General features: G+C 43.4%; 1 protein-coding gene across 1 annotated transcript in view; it reads left to right on the plus strand.

Annotated features, from left to right (window-relative positions):
• The window catches only part of BCAP29 (B cell receptor associated protein 29), a 130302-nt gene that overhangs the window by 14345 nt on the left and 96520 nt on the right, over positions 1-19437 (plus strand). The window contains exons 2-3 of the mRNA XM_073619670.1: positions 3649-3756; positions 12699-12799. Coding sequence (XP_073475771.1) covers positions 3665-3756; positions 12699-12799 — 193 coding nt within the window. The 5' untranslated portion in view covers positions 3649-3664. The remainder of the gene's footprint in view (positions 1-3648; positions 3757-12698; positions 12800-19437) is intronic.

Raw genomic sequence — 19437 nt, forward strand, 5'->3', positions numbered from 1 at the left:
ATGAATAATACAATGTCCCATGCTAAGATGGTAGCCATCGATCAAAATCAAATTCCAAAATTTGAAAAACTTTGGCATCCTTGGATAAAACAACAGTTCCTGTCAAATTTCAATGACTCTGTCCTGTTGCCATGGTAACAGATTAAATGACTTACAGAGACACCCATTCTAAGGCTTCAAAGAGAACTAAAAAGAATAATAAACTGACGAGCGGGACAACCTTGTGGACCATACCTCTACCTTTCAACCCTTTTTCTTCTTTCTCTTTCCTTTTCTCCACCTTACGATTAAAGCTCATTATCAGAATTTATTTGACCTATATACACTCTACTTGTAAACAATATGTATAGTAGGTATAAATCATTTAAATACCTACAAAAGTAACTAAGGAAATGATATATATCTTTAATTTAGGTTTACGTGAACCCAATGTTTAATATTTGAAATTTCACGATGATATTTACCTATATAAACCCTACTGTAAAACAATGAGCTTACTTTATAGATCCTTGTAAACTTACTTTATGTATCTTTATGTATCTTTATAACATTGTATACTCAATAAACTTCTTTTGACAAGGAAAAAATTGCAAAACCCTAGGGCCTCTGCTTTAAAAAATATATAATGTTTGGGGGCTCTAACTAATTTTTTAGCAAAAAAAAAAAAAAAAACAGATTTTCACATATAAGCAAAAAGTGCCAGAAAATGCGTCGTTTTCAAGTGGTTAAAGGGGACCACAACCCAAATATTGGTGCCACATAGCACCCATCCAGGACCCATCCTTGGCGTCCTGTACTATATACTGTGTAAATATATACACACACATACACTGTATTACCGAAAGTATTGGGGCACATGAACTTTATTGGCATCCCATTCTTTGTCTGTAGGGTTCAATATTGAGTTGGCCCACCCTTTGCAGCTATAACAGCTTCAACTCTTCTGGGAAGGCCGTCTACAAGGTTTAGGAGTGTGTCTATGGGAATGTTTGACCATTCTTCCAGAAGTGCATTTGTGAGATCCGGCACTGACTCGCAGTGTTCGCTCTTATTCATCCCAAAGGTGTTCTGTTGGGTTGCGCTCGGGACTTTGTGCAGGCCAGTCAAGTTCCTCCACCCCAAACTCGCTCATACATGTCTTTATGGACCTTGCTTTGTGCACTGGTGCGCAGTCATGTTGGAACAGAAAGGGGACATCCCCAAACTGTGCCCACAAAATTGGGAGCATGAAATTTGTCCAGAATGTTTTGGTATGCTGACGCCTTAAAGTGGTTGTAAACACTGTACAACCACTTTTACCTACCGGTAAGCCTATATTAAGTCTTACCTGTAGGTGCTGAAAATATCTCCTAAACCTGCACGGTTTAGGAGATATTTACAATATACGCTTGTGCCGACGTAAGCGGCCCATGCGCACTTTGGAAAGGGCACGATCTAAAGGGATCGTGCCGTGACTGTCGGCTCCCGCGCGACTCCAGACTGTCACAGAGCCGGAGTCTGTGGCCCTCCGGATGGAAGAGGGCTGAAGATGGACGCTTCCAGCCAGCGGGGACAGCGGTGACATTGCAGGCTTCATTTTCAGGTAAGTGACACATAATGGGCTACTATGCAATGCAAAGTAGCCCATTATGCTTTAAATTTGCAGGGAAATAAAGAGGAAGTAAAACCCATTAGGGTTTACATCCTCTTTAAGAGTTCCCTTCACTGGAACTGAGGGGCTAAGCCCAACCCCAACCCCTGAAAAACAACCTCACACCATAATCCCCCCTCCACCAAATGACTTGGACCAGTGCATTTGTCTTTTCAGCGTTTACATTAGGACTTAGCACCGTATTGGTCTTCCTCACAGATACAAGAATCTGACAGTCTGAATTTGTGAGCATGTTTGTCCTTTGGAAAGTAGGGACACTAGCTGCTGGGTCACTGTATAGAAAACTTTAGCCATTTGTAACTAGTGCTATATTCTTGATGTAATCACAAAAATGGGATAATGTTGGAAAGGAAACTTTGTTTTCCTTTTTTGTACTAGCGTCTTGATAGCTAATAGACCGTACACACTATAAGAAAATCGGGCAAACATTTTCGTCAGATGAACGAACGTATGATTTTCTGATAGTGTGTACACAACTTTCGACAGCCGATTCCGACCTTTCGAGCGAAAATTTCCAAAGGGACAAACTCCAATTTTTTTTCATACTGGAACAGAACGAACAATTTTTGTTTAATGTGTACCGTTTTCGTTCAGTTTTCGTATGAGATATATCAGATATGAAAGACTGCGCATGATTGTTTTTCAAGTTATTGAATGTACTTGGAATTTTCTTACAAATGAAATGTTTGTACAAATATTTTTATGAATATCATTCAAAATTTTACTAGTGTATGGCCAGCTTTATTCTCATAACACAATCTGAAAATTGTGGGAATGATCACTTTATTAGCATGTCAAATTTCGTACCAGGCGGGATACCCAGGCCACTGATGGCAGTTTAAATGTAGATTTTCACCCTTTGTAGTTTTCTTTAAACTTTGTGAGCTCACTACTTTTAAGTTGATAGCGTACCAAGTATCTGTCAAGTCTGACATGTCAGAGCCAGATGGCATAGAGTGGTGTGGAATAGCAAGGAACAGATTTGCAGTTCACTTCTTTGGCAGGATGAGGTGGTAGTGATTTGGCAACTGACAGTTTTTTTCAAGTTGGTCGGTCCCTCTTCTGGTCATTTGATAAGTCCCCTCTTCTGTGATTCATGACTGGGCGTTTGGACCTTTCCATCGCAGAAGATGTCTTCCTTGTTTTTTAATCTACTTTAGTATACGTGCATGTTACTGGTTAGGAGATCAGAAGCTCTCCAGTTTTCCTGCACAAGCAGGCGTGGTGCAGAGAAACATGTAGGACCAATGTAACTATTGATTTTGGACTTATTTGGGACTATTATCTACATTTTTCTTTTCACTTTCCACAGGAGACTCAGGCAGCAGTGGGAGCCATTGGCTCCCACTGCTGTCAGTCAAATCCTGTCAGGAGGGAGCTAGGGGCGTGGCTGGGCCACGCTGTATGTATATATGGATGTACACAGCCCAGTTTGGGGGCATGCCCGCAGCGGTGCCCCTGTAGCACATGGCCTGCTTTGGGTGCCCTCACAGGAAAAGATGCAGACAGTGCTGACGGGGAACCGATAAGGAAGAGGTAAGAGGCCCCTATGTGCAATATTGTTGCACAAAGCAGGTAAGTATAAACCTCCTTTTTTCTCACCTCAACTTTCAGGACAGCACCTGGAAAGAGAGCGCAGCTTCACCCACTTCCCAGGAAACACTGCAGTCATTTCTTTAAAGCCTGGACACTTCTACCATGGCCTCAGTTGTAGTGTTTCCTCCAGCCATGGTGGAAGCGCTGCAGGGGACCCCTGCAGGTTTTTTATTTTAATAAAAAAAAAAAAAAAGCTAGCTTAGTAACACTAAATTTGCACTAGATGTGCGCATCTTCACAGTAATGCATGCATAATAATTGGCATGGCTATTTGGTGCTCCATCTACGTGTTCTAAGAGTCTGCAAAAAAAAAAAAAAAAAATCATATATATTTTATGATGTGTTGTTTTATTTAGTTTATTCTCTGATTGTAAAGTTATACACTTTTTTTCTCCTTGTAGGTTTCAAAGCAGTAAAATGACCTTTCAGTGGACAGCAGTGGCTTCCTTCCTTTATGGCGAAATAGCAGTTCTATTAATCCTTTGCATCCCATTTGTTTCTCCTTTAAGGTACTGAAAAAAAAAAACGCATTGCCAGCCTGTATCATAATATTGTCATTGTAAGCTAAATGTTGTGACAGAAAAAGTATTTCGCAAAAAGGTCTGTAACTGCTTAACGCATAACCCATACACCTATCCTGAGAGCTGCGTTTCCCTGCCCAGGAGGTACAGGTGGGCAGTGTAGCTGTGTGCTGTCAGTCTATTAAAAATTGGCAGGCAGATGGCTGCATGGATCTTCACTGATCTCCACACACATCCTTGCTTATACATCTGTGTGGGACCTATGCCCAGCTCTGAATCTTGTCGTCGAATCTTCTAGGTCGTCCCCAGAACAGTAATGCCGCGTACACATGAGTGGACTTTCCGGCAGACTTGGTCCGGCGGACCGGACTTCGTCAGACAATTCGATCGTGTGTGGGCTCCAGCGGACTTTTTTTCCCCAAAAGTCCGACGAACCTACAAATAAAACATGTTTCAAATCTTTCCGACGGACTCGAAAAATCTGCTCGTCTGTATGCTAGTCCGACGGACTAAAACCGACGCTGGGCAGCTATTAGCTACTGGCTATCAACTTCCTTATTTTAGTCCGGTCGTACGTCATCATGTACGAATCCGTCGGACTTTGGTGTGGTCGTGTGTAATCAAATCCGTTCGTTAGGAAAGTCTGCCGAAAGTCCATCGGATAGGCCGTCGGACCAGTCCGGTCGAAAAGTCTGCTTGTGTGTACGCGGCATAACACAGGGGAAATCTTTTATTGGGGATGCTAGTTCTGGTGACCCTGCTGATCTGCTGACAACCAAGGATTCCCTCACTTTGGAGGGATTTCCTCTCACTTTTGTTTTGTCTGTGGAAGAGGAAGTGAAGGGAAATCTCCCCAACGGGACACAGATGGCAAAAAAATAAAGAAAATTGACAGGGGATATAATTCTCCCTTACTCTTATCAAAAATTATTAAAAAGTTTTACTGTTAGTTCTACTTTAAAAGACTGTCAGGGATGCCATATTCCATGGAACAGGCTTTCTGAAACTCAAATTTTGTATATGTAAAAAACCTGGACTCATTGCAGACAAAATGTAAAGCATTATACAAAATGCTAGTAAAATTTAGAGAAAATTCATGAAAATGTCCAACGATTCCTTTCAGGCAAATTGAGGAAGGCTTCCACGGAGCCTCTAAGCAGGATACTATCTCTTCACAATTCTATGAAGGCAAATTTATTCTATAGAATTGATAGATCTTTTGTAGAATGCAGCTATGGGAGGGCATATACAGTTGTTTTCTAAATGATGAGGAGTATGCATAATCAACACAATATGATTTTGGGGTGTACGTGAGTAGATTGCCAGGAAAGCTTGATGAGAATCTCTAGCTTCTGGACTCACAAGCTCAGAATTACATGTTCCCAAATCACAGAAAGATTTATACACTGGTGCGGCTTGGTTTATCCATGCAATACCAGGCTAGAACTGTGGTGCATCTTGTAATATACTTTTTATTTCGTGTACGATTTGTAATTTTAACATTTCATGGAAAACTGGTACATAATTTACAGTGTTATTTGTATGGCACATGTCATAGAGCAAAGAAGAAATGTAAACCCAGGCGGCCTAGGATATTTTTGGAACAGCTTTGAAACTGTCAGCATGTACTAAAACGGTTTCTCTACTGTGGCTCCACAGCAATGGAGATCGTCTCTCAGTTTAATGATCTAATAAAAAAATAAGTATTCAAATAAAACAGGAACTAGATTGGCTTCTGAATATGTAATTCAAAATTGAGAATAAAGCTATGTATAGATGGATCCTAAAACAAGGATGCTTGGCAGTCAATTCTGATAAGGTTACAAATAAAATTGGTGTAGCACTATACATCAAACATTGCACTATAAGGCCCCTTCCACACGGGGTGAGCTCTGTTTTAGTCTGCCTGCTAAGCAGGGAAGCTATCCGCTGATCCCTGCTGAGCAGGTGGATGGCTGGTTCGTGTCCGCTCCACTGATGCAAAGCAGACACAGCCCGCTCTCCTCTATGGGCGACCATAAAGGTAAACTGACCCCCTGTCTGATTACACCCAACTGCCATCCATTTCGATCTGCCAGACTGAAGGGGAACAGAACCCTAGCCGTCCCTTTTTAGCGGATCGGATCAGATGTCGATGCGTGTATAATACTGTTTGTGCTAATTGTAGTTCTACAATAAATATGCACACAATTTCACTCCTCCAGTGCTTCACACCCACTGGATGTGCTCTCACCTCATTTATATGACCCACATATACATGCATGGTCAAAAAGGCACTTGTGCCCTTTAATTGAGATCCTCTTTACTCAGCAAATGCTGTTCCAGGTCCTTGTGCGCTTGGATCTCTCACTTGAAGTGGATGTCAAGACCAACAAACTATTAATTTCAGCATTAGTTGTCCTTTAAATTGGCTCCCATGTAGTCAGAAGCCTGCGATGTCTGCGATATCCCCGGTAGTGGAAGCATCCATCTTTACCCCTCTTCCTTCCAGGGTTGCGGACTCCGGCTCTGTGACTGGCCGGAGCCCCGTAATGTCACACCTGCGCATGCGCGTGGGAGCCGCCAGTCACAGCACACGCTGGGGAAGAAACGCCATGGAGGGCCGTTTCTTCACTGCGTATGCGCCAATGACATCATCGGCGCACTACAAGGTAAATATCTCCTAAACAGCGCACATTTAGGAGATATTTTCAGTATATATTATATATATTATAGGCTTACCTACATTTGTGCTCATAAGTTTACATACCCTGGCAGAATTTATGATTTCTTGGCCATTTTTCAGAGAATATGAATGATAACACAAAAGCATTTCTTTCACGCATGGTTAGTGTTTGGCTGAAGCCATTTATTATCAATCAGCTGTGTTTACTCTTTTTAAATCATAACAGAAACTACCCAAATGACCCTGACCAAAAGTTTACATACCCTGGTGATTTTGGCCTGATAACATGCACACAAGTTGACACAAAGGGGTTTGAATGGCTATTAAAGGTAACCATCCTCACCTGTGATCTGTTTGGTGGTAATTAGTGTGTGTGTGTATAAAAGGTCAGTGAGTTTCTGGACTCCTAATAGACCCTTGCATCTTTCATCCAGTGCTGCACTGACATTTCTGGATTCTGAGCCATGGGGAAAGCAAAAGAATTGTCAAAGGATCTGCGGGAAAAGGTAGTTGATCTGTATAAAATAGGAAAAGGATATAAAAAGATATTCAAGGAATTGAGAATGTCAATCGGCAATGTTCAAACTCTAATCAAGAAGTGGAAAATGAGGTGTTGTGATGAAACCAAACCACGGTCAGGTAGACCAACTAAAATTTCAGCCACAACTGCCAGGAAAATAGTTTGGGATGCAAAGAAAAACCCACAAATAACTTCAGGTGAAATACAGGACTCTCTGGGTCGTTTCAAGATGCACAATAATTAGGCACTTGAAGAAAGATGGGCTGCATGGTGGAGTCGCCAGAAGAAAGCCATTACTACGCAAATGCCACAGAGTATACTGCTTACAATTAGGGCTGGGGAAAAAATCTCTTTAAATCTTGAATCGAGTTGAGAGGTCAAATCGATTCAAAATTTAAGCAAATCGATTTTTTTTAGATTTTTTTTTTTTTTCCACCAGGACTGGTGCTGACACCGCGCCGGTCCTGAGGAGCTGTGGGCAGGAGTTTTTAGGTGAGGCCGTGGCTTCGGCCTAGACCATGAGGCCGGACGCTGTGGACTAGGCCGTAGTTCTGTTATGTCCAAGCAAAAAAAAAAAAAAACTCGATTCGAATCGTGAATCGAGTTTTTTTTTAAATCGCAGATTTTTTTTTGAGAAAATCGCCCAGCTCTACTTACAATACGCCAAACAGCACAGAGACAAGCCTCAAACCTTCTGGCACAAATTAATTTGGAGTGATAAGACCAAAATTGAGCTTTTTGGTCACAACCATAAACGTTTCATTTGGAGAGGAGTCAACAAGGTCTATGATGAAAGGTACACCATTCCTACTGTGAAACACGGAGGTGGATCGCTGATGTTTTGTGGATGTGTGAGCTACAGAGGCACAGGAAATTTGGTCAAAATTGATGGCAAGATGAATGCAGTATGTTGTCCAAAAATACTGGAGGAACATTTGCATTCATCTGCCAGGAAGCTGCGCATGGGATGTACTTAGACATTCCAACATGACAATGATTCAAAACACAAGGCCAAGTCGACCTGTCAATGGCTACAGCAGAATAAAGTGAAGGTTCTGGAGTGGCCATCTCAGTCTCCTGACCTCAATATCATTGAGCCACTCTGGGGAGATCTCAAACATGCAGTTCATGCAAGACAGCCCAAGAATTTACAGGAACTGGAGGCTTTTTGCCAAGAGGAATGGGCAGCTTTACCATCTAAAAGGATAAAGAGCTTCATCCATAAATACTGCAAAAAACTTAAAGCTCTCATTGATGTTAAAGGGGGCAATACATGGTATTAAGAACTGGGGTATGTAAACTTTTGATCAGGGTCATTTGGGTAGTTTCTGTTGTGATTATGATTTAAAAAGAGTAAACACAGTTGATTGATAATAAATGGCTTCAGCCAAACACTAACCATGCGTGAAAGAAAAGTGTTTTTGTTATCATTCATATTCTCTGAAAAATGGCCAAGATATCATAAATTCTGCCAGAGTATGTAAACTTATGAGCACAACTGTATATGTAAAAATAGGTCAGGGGGGGGTTTACAACCACTTTAAATGCTTGTTAAGTCTAGGGGTAGAAAAGAAGGCTATGAGACCTTATTCATTGCTCTTCCAGCCAACAGCATTCTTCTCTTTGGTGCTGTAAGATGTGGATATGCCCTCACCATCTGCAAGCCTATGGGTCCTGCATTGTACTTGATCTGACCACAATCCGCAGCACCTTAGAGAGGAGGCTGCAGGGGACCGGTTGCACAGATGGAGGGAACTTGCCGGAGTAAGGGATATTGTAGGTATTACAACTTATTCTTCTACTCCTAAACCTAACAAGCATTTGACCCTTCCAGTGTGGTGGTGGGGGCCCCCTTCAAGGGTATTTTTTTACCTTCCTGGAGTTCCTTCAGTCCACCATTATGACACATGCGCGGATGTGCCCACTGGCTCTGCCTGGCCTTCCGGTCCATTAGCACATCTCTGCATGCGCAGGTGATTTCCCATGCATGTGCTAAGACAGGGATGGTTTCGGACTGCCCTGGCAGCAGTGTTTGCGGGGGAAACTGGCGCGTGCACAGATGTGCCACACAGCTCTCAGGATTCAAGCCCTGTGGCATATCTGTGCAAGCGCAGGGGATGGGGAGAAGTTCTCATCTAGGTAAGAATTGTGGAAGTGTAAACAGTTTGCTAAGGGCCTGGACACTTCAAAAGAACTTTGGAATAGCATAAACTATTCGGCTAACTAATAAACAGTGATTTCCTAAAGCCGTAGATATCTAATTGATGCCTTAACAAATGATCTGTACAGAGCATTGCAGTATGTCAGGGCTTGCTTAGCAGCTCCATGTCTGCCAACAATAAACATCTAGAAGGTGATCACTTTGCTCTGAGAGAATTGGGATTAACCCATGGTAAAACTGTGAAAACCTTCCAGTTCTCTCAAGCATGGTGTGCAGGGTGGCCTGGATTGATCTGCAAAAGACCCGTTCTCCAATTAAGTTTCAAAATCTACACATAATTCATAAAATCAGACATGGTAAAGCTACATCAATATTGATTATATATTTGAACGTGGAAGAAAATACTGAATGGATCAAGATTACACATGACTAGGCGACTGTATACAGAAGGCAAAATAGCTGTCTACCACCTCCTGGGTGACAAGCCTGTCTGAGGGATGTCATATTTAGTATCTCTGGAATGGACTTTTTATGCTGGACAATAATATAGAAGTTGCCAGAATGCAACCTGCGTTGCTACTGATATTTGGTCATAAACGTGGTGACATGCAAACAGAAGACGAAGGCACGCCGGCCTAGTGTACTTACTTACAAAAGTACACAATCAAGTGCATCCCATCATGCCACTGAAAACGTGTCCATCCATAGGGGTGCAGCTTACGTGGTTTAAGAACTATGCCTATTTATGTTCCTCAGCTCTAAGGAGGATGATTGCTCTCAGTTGCCTGGCACTTAGATTGTGGTCCCACGAGCTAAAAATATTTGTGCAGGGTGAGGCTGAGAGTGTCATTGTCGCGTATCAGTGACAGCATATGTGTTGCAAGTCGGTGAAGGTGGCCAGGGTCTTACGCCGCATCCATCACAGGTGAAACGTGGTGGGCTGAGCCTTACCCTCATGTACAGTCTAACAGTGACAGCTCTTTTCCATAATTTCCAACTCCATACCTTTCTATTTAGAACATGTGGATGTTTCCCACCCCTTTGAGGACCTTCGCTTTTACTTTTGCATTTTCTAAAATATGAAATCGGTACCTGGTCCAACAGCAAGTGAAGGAACACTGCATAATAGCATTTAATTATAAATATTTCCCTTAGCCCATTCCAGGAACGTGTGCTAAGAGATAAACGCGTGCTGCAACAACAGCCAGCTGGAAACTGTAACATCACAGATCAAAGTGATTACATCACAGAAGAAGAGTGTAATGTTTCGGGGCTATGCAGGACCTCTTTGTCAGGCATGTAATGAGATGCCTGATGAAGGGGTCCTACGTGGCCCCAAAATGCACTCTTCCTCTGTGATGTGATCAATTTGAATAGAAACTTTTGGACATTACTTTAAGATCCATGGTGTGCTGGCATAATAGCAGACCTAAGGCCCAAGCACAGGTATATCACTGAGTCTCCAATTTGTCAGGTAGTTTATAGTGGTTCTGAAGTCTAATTTTTTGTTTTTTTTTGTTTTACCTCAGTGCATTCTCTTAAGCCTTAAAAATTCCCCAGTACTTGCCTTACAATCCCCATCTCTAAACACTTATCTGACTCTTGTCACCGCTCCGGCGCTGCTGCCAAGACACTCTCACTTCCTGATCTCAAAGGAGACCCTGAGAACAGCGGGAGCCATATGCTCCTGCTGCTGTCAGTCAAACTGCTGTGAGGAGGAAATGAGGATGTGGCTTGCCAGCGCTATCTAGGGACACACAGCCCAGCTTGGGAGCACATATGCACGGGTGCCTCCTTAGCACCTTGCTTGCCAAGGAGGGAAGAACGGACAGTTCCAGCGGGGTACTGCCAAATAGTAGGTAAGGGACTGCTCTGTGAAATATTGTTGCACAAAGCAGGTAAGTGTAACATATTTTTTTAATTCTAGCAAAAAAAAAGCGATGTCTGCTGGGCACACGCGATCGCTCCTGACAGAGCCAGAACGAGGATCTGTGTGTGTAAACACACAAATCCATGTTCTGATGGGAGAGGAGACAGATCGTGTGTTCCTAGTATATAGGAACACTGATCAGTCTCCTCCCCAAGGCACTCCCAACCCCCCCTCCACAGTTAGAACACACTTAGGGAACACAGTTAACCCCTTGATCGCCCACTAGTGTTAACCCCTTCCCTGCCAGTGACATTTATACAGTAATTGGTGGCTATTTTTAGCTCTGATCGCTGTATAAATGTCAGTGGTCCCAAAAAAGTGTCAAAAGTGTCCGATCTGTCCGCCGCAATGTCGCAGTCCCAATAAAAATCACAGATCGCCGCCGTTACTAGAAAAAAAAATGTAAATAAATAAAAATGCCATAAATCTATCCCCTATTTTTTAGACGCTATAACTTTTGCCCAAACCAATCAATATACGCTTATTGCGTTTTTTTTTTTTTTTTACCAAAAATGTGTAGAAGATTACATATCAGCCTAAACTGAGGAAAAAATGTTTTATTTATTTTTTTTAATTGGGGATATTTATTATAGCAAAAAGTAAAAAATATTATGTTTTTTTTTTTTTTTTTTTTTTAAATTGTCGCTCTCTTTTTGTCGGTTAAAGCACAATTGTCAGTTAAAGCGACGCACTGCCGTATTGCAAAAAATAGCCCGGTCAGGTAGGAGGGTAAATCCTTCCGGGGCTGAAGTGGTTAAATTCTGACAATGGGTGCAGGGAGAAGATCCCCTGCCTGCTGTCACAGGAATGAGGAGAGCAGGAGAAGAAGAGGCAGGAGCTGGAACAATGCTCAGTTAAAGCGACGCATTGCTGTATCGCAAAAAATGGCTGGGTCAGGAAGGAGGTAAATCCTTCCGGGGCTGAAGTGGTTAAATTCTGACAATGGGTGCAGGGAGAAGATCCCCTGCATGCTGTCACAGGAACGAGGTGAGCGGGAGAAGAAGAGGCAGGAGCTGGAACATGTTATACATGTTCCACCCTGAATATGGGTAGAACATGTAACATGTTAGAAGGTGAACTTATCCTATCACTTTAACTTTCCATCATTTGCTAAAATCGAAAATATCATTTTTTTCAGTGAACTGACCCTTTAAAATTAAATACAGGTTAATTAATAGATGTCACAGGTTGTATTATTAAAGGTTTACAATTTGCCTAATGTCATTTAGCATAGATCTACTTTAGGATAGATCTGATAAAAGAAGCAAAGAGTTAATGGATAATTTACATTTATATTGATTTCAAAGGATTTAAGGTAGACTGACAGCTTAAAATGTGTTTTAGCATTTACAAGTATTTATACCAATTTAAAAAGGTATGTTCTTTGTTTTCTCTGCATTATTATTATTATTTTTATCCCCTGCAAATCAGGTGTATTGGCTAAACATGTCCTGTAGAGGTCGCACTTCACTTAATGTTTTGTATTCTAAATCTATTCTACATTATGGTAGCATTGAGATTTGTGTGTGTGTTACAGGGTGTGTGTTGTTGAATAAGCCCATTAGAATATGTGCCTTTTTTCATTACAATTCATGCTTATATGTTACTTGTGTTATTGTGCTCATACTGTGTTTATTATGTATTTTTGTTCCAGATGGAGAAAGATATTCAGATTTCAGTTATGGAGTAAAATATCTCCTTACTGGAACAAAGCATTTTTATCCATCATAGTTGTACTGATTGTTCTTTTTCTTGGTAAGTGGGTATAATTTTATATTTGTTTTATGTAAATTTACTTTTATATAAATTTGTATTTTTTTCTTGTTTAGGGTTCATAAACCTGAGACGTGATATATCAAGTTTTTAACACATTCAGTATTTCTAATTGTCCACTTCAAATGATGACAGTAGTGCTACAGTGTAGTTCAGTTCCGTTCATATCTCCCAATGTTCTGAAATGATAAAGAGGGACACCATTTAGCACACAGTATTTAGACAAAGGACAAGTCCCACCTACAGCCCCAGTTACACAAATCACAAAGATTTAATATGCAGAAAATGATTGGATAATCCCTGCAAGTGCAGATACCGTATTTATCGGCGTGTAACACGCACCCCAAGTTTAGGAGGGAATTTTAAGGAAAAAAACTTTTTAAGGAAAAAAACGTACATTTAAATGCCCATCAGTGCAGCCTTATCCTTGTCCAGTGTCTTTTGCAGCCTTGTCCAGTGTCTTTTGCAGCCTTACAAAACTAATAAAGCCTTGGTTACAATGCAAAGTGTACTGGGTATACGTACCATCATCCCAAATACTATAGTCAAGGGAAAATGAGGGGGTGGAGACGAAATGGCAGTTGCTGCTACTGTCAATTCCTGTCTAAACCCCCCCAAGTAGAGAAGAGGGGTGGGACTATTCCGGTACTTGGTAAAAAAAAGTACAGTGATAGATATAAAGATGAGTTTAAAACATTATAAGAAATCAATTTTTAATAGTAAAAAATACAATGACAAACAAAATCACTACATACAATCATAAAAACAAGAGGGATATACCACACTGACTAAGCAAGTGGATTCCGCAAAATGGTAGGTAGGAAGTGTATGTAAAGCTTTAAATCTCGACCGGTTTCGCGGTTAACACCGCTTCTTCAGGAGAAACACATCTAAAACATAATGTAGAGTAGCTTTAACATATACAAATATACACATTAAATTATTGCAGCAAAGCCATTTACAAGGATAACAACGCACATAATACAAATAGGGTACAAATAAGGACAAGCTCACCCGCTCAGGCGGTTTCCGTGGGTATGCAGGACCCAAATACAAATCCCCCCGCGGCGGACACAGGGGATAACAGACAGACTCTAATAAATAGAGATTGAATTAAACAGATTGTCAACATCACAATGATGATGATATAGTGAGGGGGTGTGCCATTCGAAATACGGTAGACCCCAGGTAGTGGTGTAGAAGGAAGGAGCATAAGGGCAACAATAAGGGGGGGGGGAGAAAGAACCAATTAATAGTGAAGCCAGAAAATGGAGAAAAAAGGCAAAGGAAGAGAAGAAAAAGGAAACGAGGGGGACGGACAGGGGGGAAAAAAAAAAAAAAATATTGGGGGAGAAAAAGGGGGAAAAAAAGGGGGGGGGAGAAAAGAGAGGAAGAGGGAAACAAGGAGGGAGGGGGCAAGGAGAGCCAGAAAGATAAGGTGAAGAGAGGGAGGGAAAGGGCAGGAAGGGAGAAGAAGAGGGAAGGAGGGGGGGGGAGAGGGCAGGGCGGTGTTGACACAAGGAACAGTAGGGTAGGCGTGAGGCAGCGCTAGTACAAAAACAAGAGAATAAGAGAAAAAGTAATGCAGCAGCTGAAGGGAAAGTAATAAATTCTGACCTTTTGATGAACGATCCATGCAGAGCTCAGCGTATGATGGCTGTCGGGCTCACATAGCAGCCAGTTGTGGCCGCTATATGGGCTCCCCAACCCGGAAGTCAGGGCACGCCAACGTGGGCGGCCTCTGACGTCACCGGGTCTGTTTGCCCGCACTGCGCAAGCGCGTGCCAGTGTCAAAGGGAATCGTGTTCCCAGACACACAGTCACAAGCAGCCTAAAAAGGCTGCCAGGGCAAACATATGTCCGCCGCGGGGAGAGAAAACCGGGACCCCGCAGAACACCAACACCGCCTGAGAGAAGGGGGGGGGGGTTGCCCTTGTACAGCAAAAATTAAGCAATATCAATAACAAAATATTAAACAACAATACAAATTATGTGTGCAATACACTATAGAATGATCAAAGATTGTCACCTAGGACATGTATGTGTCCCAGCACATTAAAGGGTAGTCATAGGTCAATAAACATGCTATGATGGATAAATCCTGGATTGAGAATTGATAGCCTTGTCCAGTGTCTTTTGCAGCCTTGTCAGTGTCATTTGCAGCCTTGTCCTCTGCTCACAATCAGCAGGGGATTGGCGGGGATCGGCGTATAACACGCACCCACGACTTTCCCGTTTTTAAGGGGAAAAAAGTGTGCGTTATACGCCGATAAATACGGTATTTTACTTTTATATTGGCTTTTAAAAATAACAAAATTCAGTTACATAGAGGTTAGACAAAAAGTTTATTGCAACATAACACTTATGGTAGTAAAATAGTACATTTTGTATAGAGATGTACACATCAGATTAATGAAAAAGAGAGACAACTGAGGGTGCATGAGGGACAGGGATTTGTTTACAAAAGTGGGACAGTCACTCCAAATGAGGAACAGTTGGGAGCTATGGCTTTGCTTGATCTGCTGAATAAAATAGGCAGTGAAAAAAAAAAAAAAGGATGAATAGTAAACCAAAGAATTTTTTTTTTTTTAATTTTTACGGTAAGAATGGCTAAGTGTATATTAATGAATACTTTTACCTTATTCTGGTCCTACACATAACAGTAAATGAGCAATTGAATATAGGTCTCATGGTTGAACACAATCCTAAACTACAAAATTATTTTCCGGGACAACATGTAAAATGCTTTGTTAAATTTAAAGGGGTTGTAAAGGTAAAATTTTTTTTTTTTTAAAATAACAAACATGTTATACTTACCTCCACTGTGCAGCTCGTTTTGCACAGGGTGGCCCCGAACCTGCTCTTCTGGGGTCCCTCGGCGGCTGTTTCAGCTCCTCCCGCAATAACTAACCACCTTAATGCGAGCTCCCTCGCATGGTGGTTAGTTATTGCGGGCGCGCTCCCGTGATACAGCCGGCGGCTATAGCCGCTCGCTGTATCACTCGGCTCTGCCCCCCGGCGCGCCGCATCATTGGATGTGATTGACAGCAGCGCGAGCCAATGGCTGCGCTGCTTTCAATGCATCCACTGTAGCCAATCAGCGGCCAGGCTGAGCAGCTTAATTCATGTCAGGAGCGAGCGGATTACTTTTGAGGTGTCAGGTAAGTAAAACGGGGGGGCTGGGGGCGGCGGTATTATCGGAAGTTTTTTCACCTTAATGCATAGAATGCATTAAGGTGAAAAAATTTATACCTTTACAACCCCTTTAAATTTTACTGGATAGTCTGCCAGGACATAGAATTTACAGGGATGCATTTTTCTTGAACTTTTCTTGGTGCCGATAATGGCCGCCAATAAATTCATATCCATTTAAATTCATGATATTAATTAAAAAGTTGAAAATAATACAATTATATATTTAAAAAAAAAAAATATATATATATATATATAAAAAAATATATATATATATATTTAAACTAATTTTTGTTTTTTTGTTTTCGGCCAAGTGCATCCTGCATTTTCAGTTTTCGCACCAAGATTTCTATTCGGCGCACCTCTACTTGTAGTCTAATTCTTCCCTGGAAACTGAATGAATACTGTGGCTGTGTGGGAGGAACCTGGTACAGCCGCACTGTTTTAAAATTGTCACAGCGAGTGTGGAGAAAAGATCCAGCGCCCTCTGTCAGATGGGGTCCAGGGGAGAAGATGCTGGAACATGTCACATGTTCCTTCCTAAAAATGGGTGGAACATGTAACATCTTGTAAAGGTGAACTTATTCTTTAAAGTGGTTGTAAAGGCAGAAGATTTTTTATCTTAATGCATTCTATGCATTAAGATAAAAAACCTTCTGTGTGTAGCAGGCTCCCCGGCACCCCCCAATTACTTAACTGAGCCCCATCTCTCTCCAAAGATGTCCACGAGTGTCTTAGCCATCCGGGACTCTCCTCCTGATTGGCTGAGACACAGCAGTGGCACCATTGGCTCCAGCGGCTGTCAATCAAGGTCAGTTAGCCAATCAGGGGGGAGAGGGGGCCGGGCCGGGTCGGGGCTTCATGTCTGAATGGACACACGGAGTTGTGACTCGGCTCTGGTGCTCCCATAGCAAGCTGCTTGCTGTGTGGGCTAGGAGCACAGAAGAGGGACCCAAGAAGAGGAGGATAGGGGCTGCTCTGTTAAAAACCATTACATGGAGGAGGTAAGTATAACATGTTTGTTATTTTATTTTTATTTTTTATTCAAGACTTTAGAATCACTTTAAAGCAGAACTCAGTGATTTTCAAAAAATCCCCCATTAGTATACCCCCCACACAAAACAATAAACGGTTATGACATCTGTGAAGTTTCTTACCGTTTAAGAGATATGACTGACTTTTCAGGAAGTCAGCTTTGTGATTCAAAAAATGCATCATCTATTCTGGCAGGGAGGATCTCTTAGAACAGTGATTGCATCATATCCTCTTCTCTCTCTAACTGTAATCAGCCTACATTTTCCATGAATACTTGGGATGGGAGTGAATGTGGGAGGTACACTAGGCTTGTACATGTAAATGTGAACTCACCCACTTCAACAGAAATCACACCCCTCATTCCGCAGCCAGCAAGCCATACATAACACACGCTATGATAGGTTACAGCCTTATAAATGCAAAGCATTTAAAAAAAAATGCATATTAATATAATATTAATTTAATGCATTTAATAAATAAATTTAAATTAAATTAATACATTTAATGCATTTAATATAAATGCAAACCAGTGCAGCTTATCAGTGTCCACCAGTGCCGAATGTAAGTGACCACCAGTTAGGGACCACCAGTGCAGCTTGTCAGGGACTACCATGTCAGGGACCACCAGTGCCGCATGTCAGGAACCACCATGTCAGGGACCACCAGTGCCGCTTGTCAGGGACCACCAGTGCCGCTTGTCAGGGACCACCAGTGCCGCTTGTCAGGGACCACCATGTCAGGGACCACCAGTGCCGCTTGTCAGGGACCACCAGTGCTGCTCGTCAGGGACTACCATGTCAGGGACCACCAGTGCCGTTTGTCAGCGACCACCATTTTAGGGATCACCATGTCAGGGACCACCAGTGCCGCATGTCAGGGACCACCATGTCAGGGACCACCAGTGCCGCATGTCAGGGACCACCAGTGCCGCATGTCAGGGGCCACCAGTGCCAAATGTCAGGGACCACTAGTGCTGCTTATCTGGGACCACCATGTCAGGGACCACCAGTGCCAAATGTCAGGGACCACCAGTGCTGCTTGTCTGGGACCACCATGTCAGGAACCACCAGTGCCGCTTGTCAGGGACCACCATGTCAGGGATCACCATGTCAGAGACCACCAGTGCTGCATGTCAGGGACTACCATTTCTGCGACCACCAGTGCTGTTTGTCAGCGACCATCATGTCAGGGACCACCAGTGCTGCTTGTCAGGGACCACCATGTCAGGGACCACCAGTGCCGTTTGTCAGCGACCACCATGTCAGGGACCAACAGCGCCGCTTGTCAGGGACCACCAGTGCTGCTCGTCAGGGACCACCATGTCAGGGACCACCAGTGCCGTTTGTCAGCGACCACCATGTCAGGGACCACCATGTCAGGGACCACCAGTGCCGCATGTCAGGAACTACTATGTCGGGGGCCACCAGTGCTGTTTGTCAGCGACCAACATGTCAGGGACCAACAGCGCCGATTGTCAGGGACCACCAGTGCTGCTTGTCAGGGACTAACATATCGGGGACCACCAGTGCCACATGTCATGGACTACCATGTTAGGTACCACCAGTCAGGGACCACCAGTGCCGCTTGTCAGGGACCACTAGTCAGGGACCACCAGTGCCGCATGTCAGGGACTACCATGTCAGGGACCACCATGTCAGGGACCATTAGTGTCGCTTCTCAGGGACTACCAGTGCCACATGTCGGGGACCACCAGTGCCGAATGTCAGGGACCACCAGTGCTGCTTGTCAGGGACCACCATGTCGGGAACCACCAGTGCCGCGCATAAGGGATCACCATGTCGGTGACCACCAGTGCCGCTTGTCAGGGACCATCATGTCAGGGACCATTAGTGTCGCTTCTCAGGGACCACCAGTGCCACATGTCGGGGACCACCAGTGCCGAATGTCAGGGACCACCAGTGCTGCTTGTCAGGGACCACCATGTCGGGAACCACCAGTGCCGCTTGTCAGGGACCACCATGTCAGGGACCACCAGTGCCGTTTGTCAGCAACCACCATGTCAGGGACCAACAGCACCGCTTGTCAGGGACCACGAGTGCCGCTTGTTAGGGACTAACATGTCGGGGACCACCAGTGCCGCATGTCAGGGACCACCCTGTCAGGGACCATTAGTGTCGCTTCTCAGGGACCACCAGTGCCGCATGTCGAGAACCACCAGTGCTGAATGTCAGGGACCGCCATATAAGGGACTACCATGTCAGGGACCACCAGTGCAGCATATCAGGGACCACCAGTGCTGCTTGTCAGAGACCACCATGTCAGGGACCCCCAGTGCCGCTTGTCAGGGACCATCATGTAGGGGACCACCAGTGCTGAATGTCAGGGACCGCCATGTCAGGGACTACCATGCCAGGGACCACCAGTGCCGCATA

This window comes from Aquarana catesbeiana, linkage group LG03 (assembly GCF_042186555.1).
Source record: "Aquarana catesbeiana isolate 2022-GZ linkage group LG03, ASM4218655v1, whole genome shotgun sequence".
In the NCBI taxonomy this organism is placed as follows: Eukaryota; Metazoa; Chordata; class Amphibia; order Anura; family Ranidae; genus Aquarana; species Aquarana catesbeiana.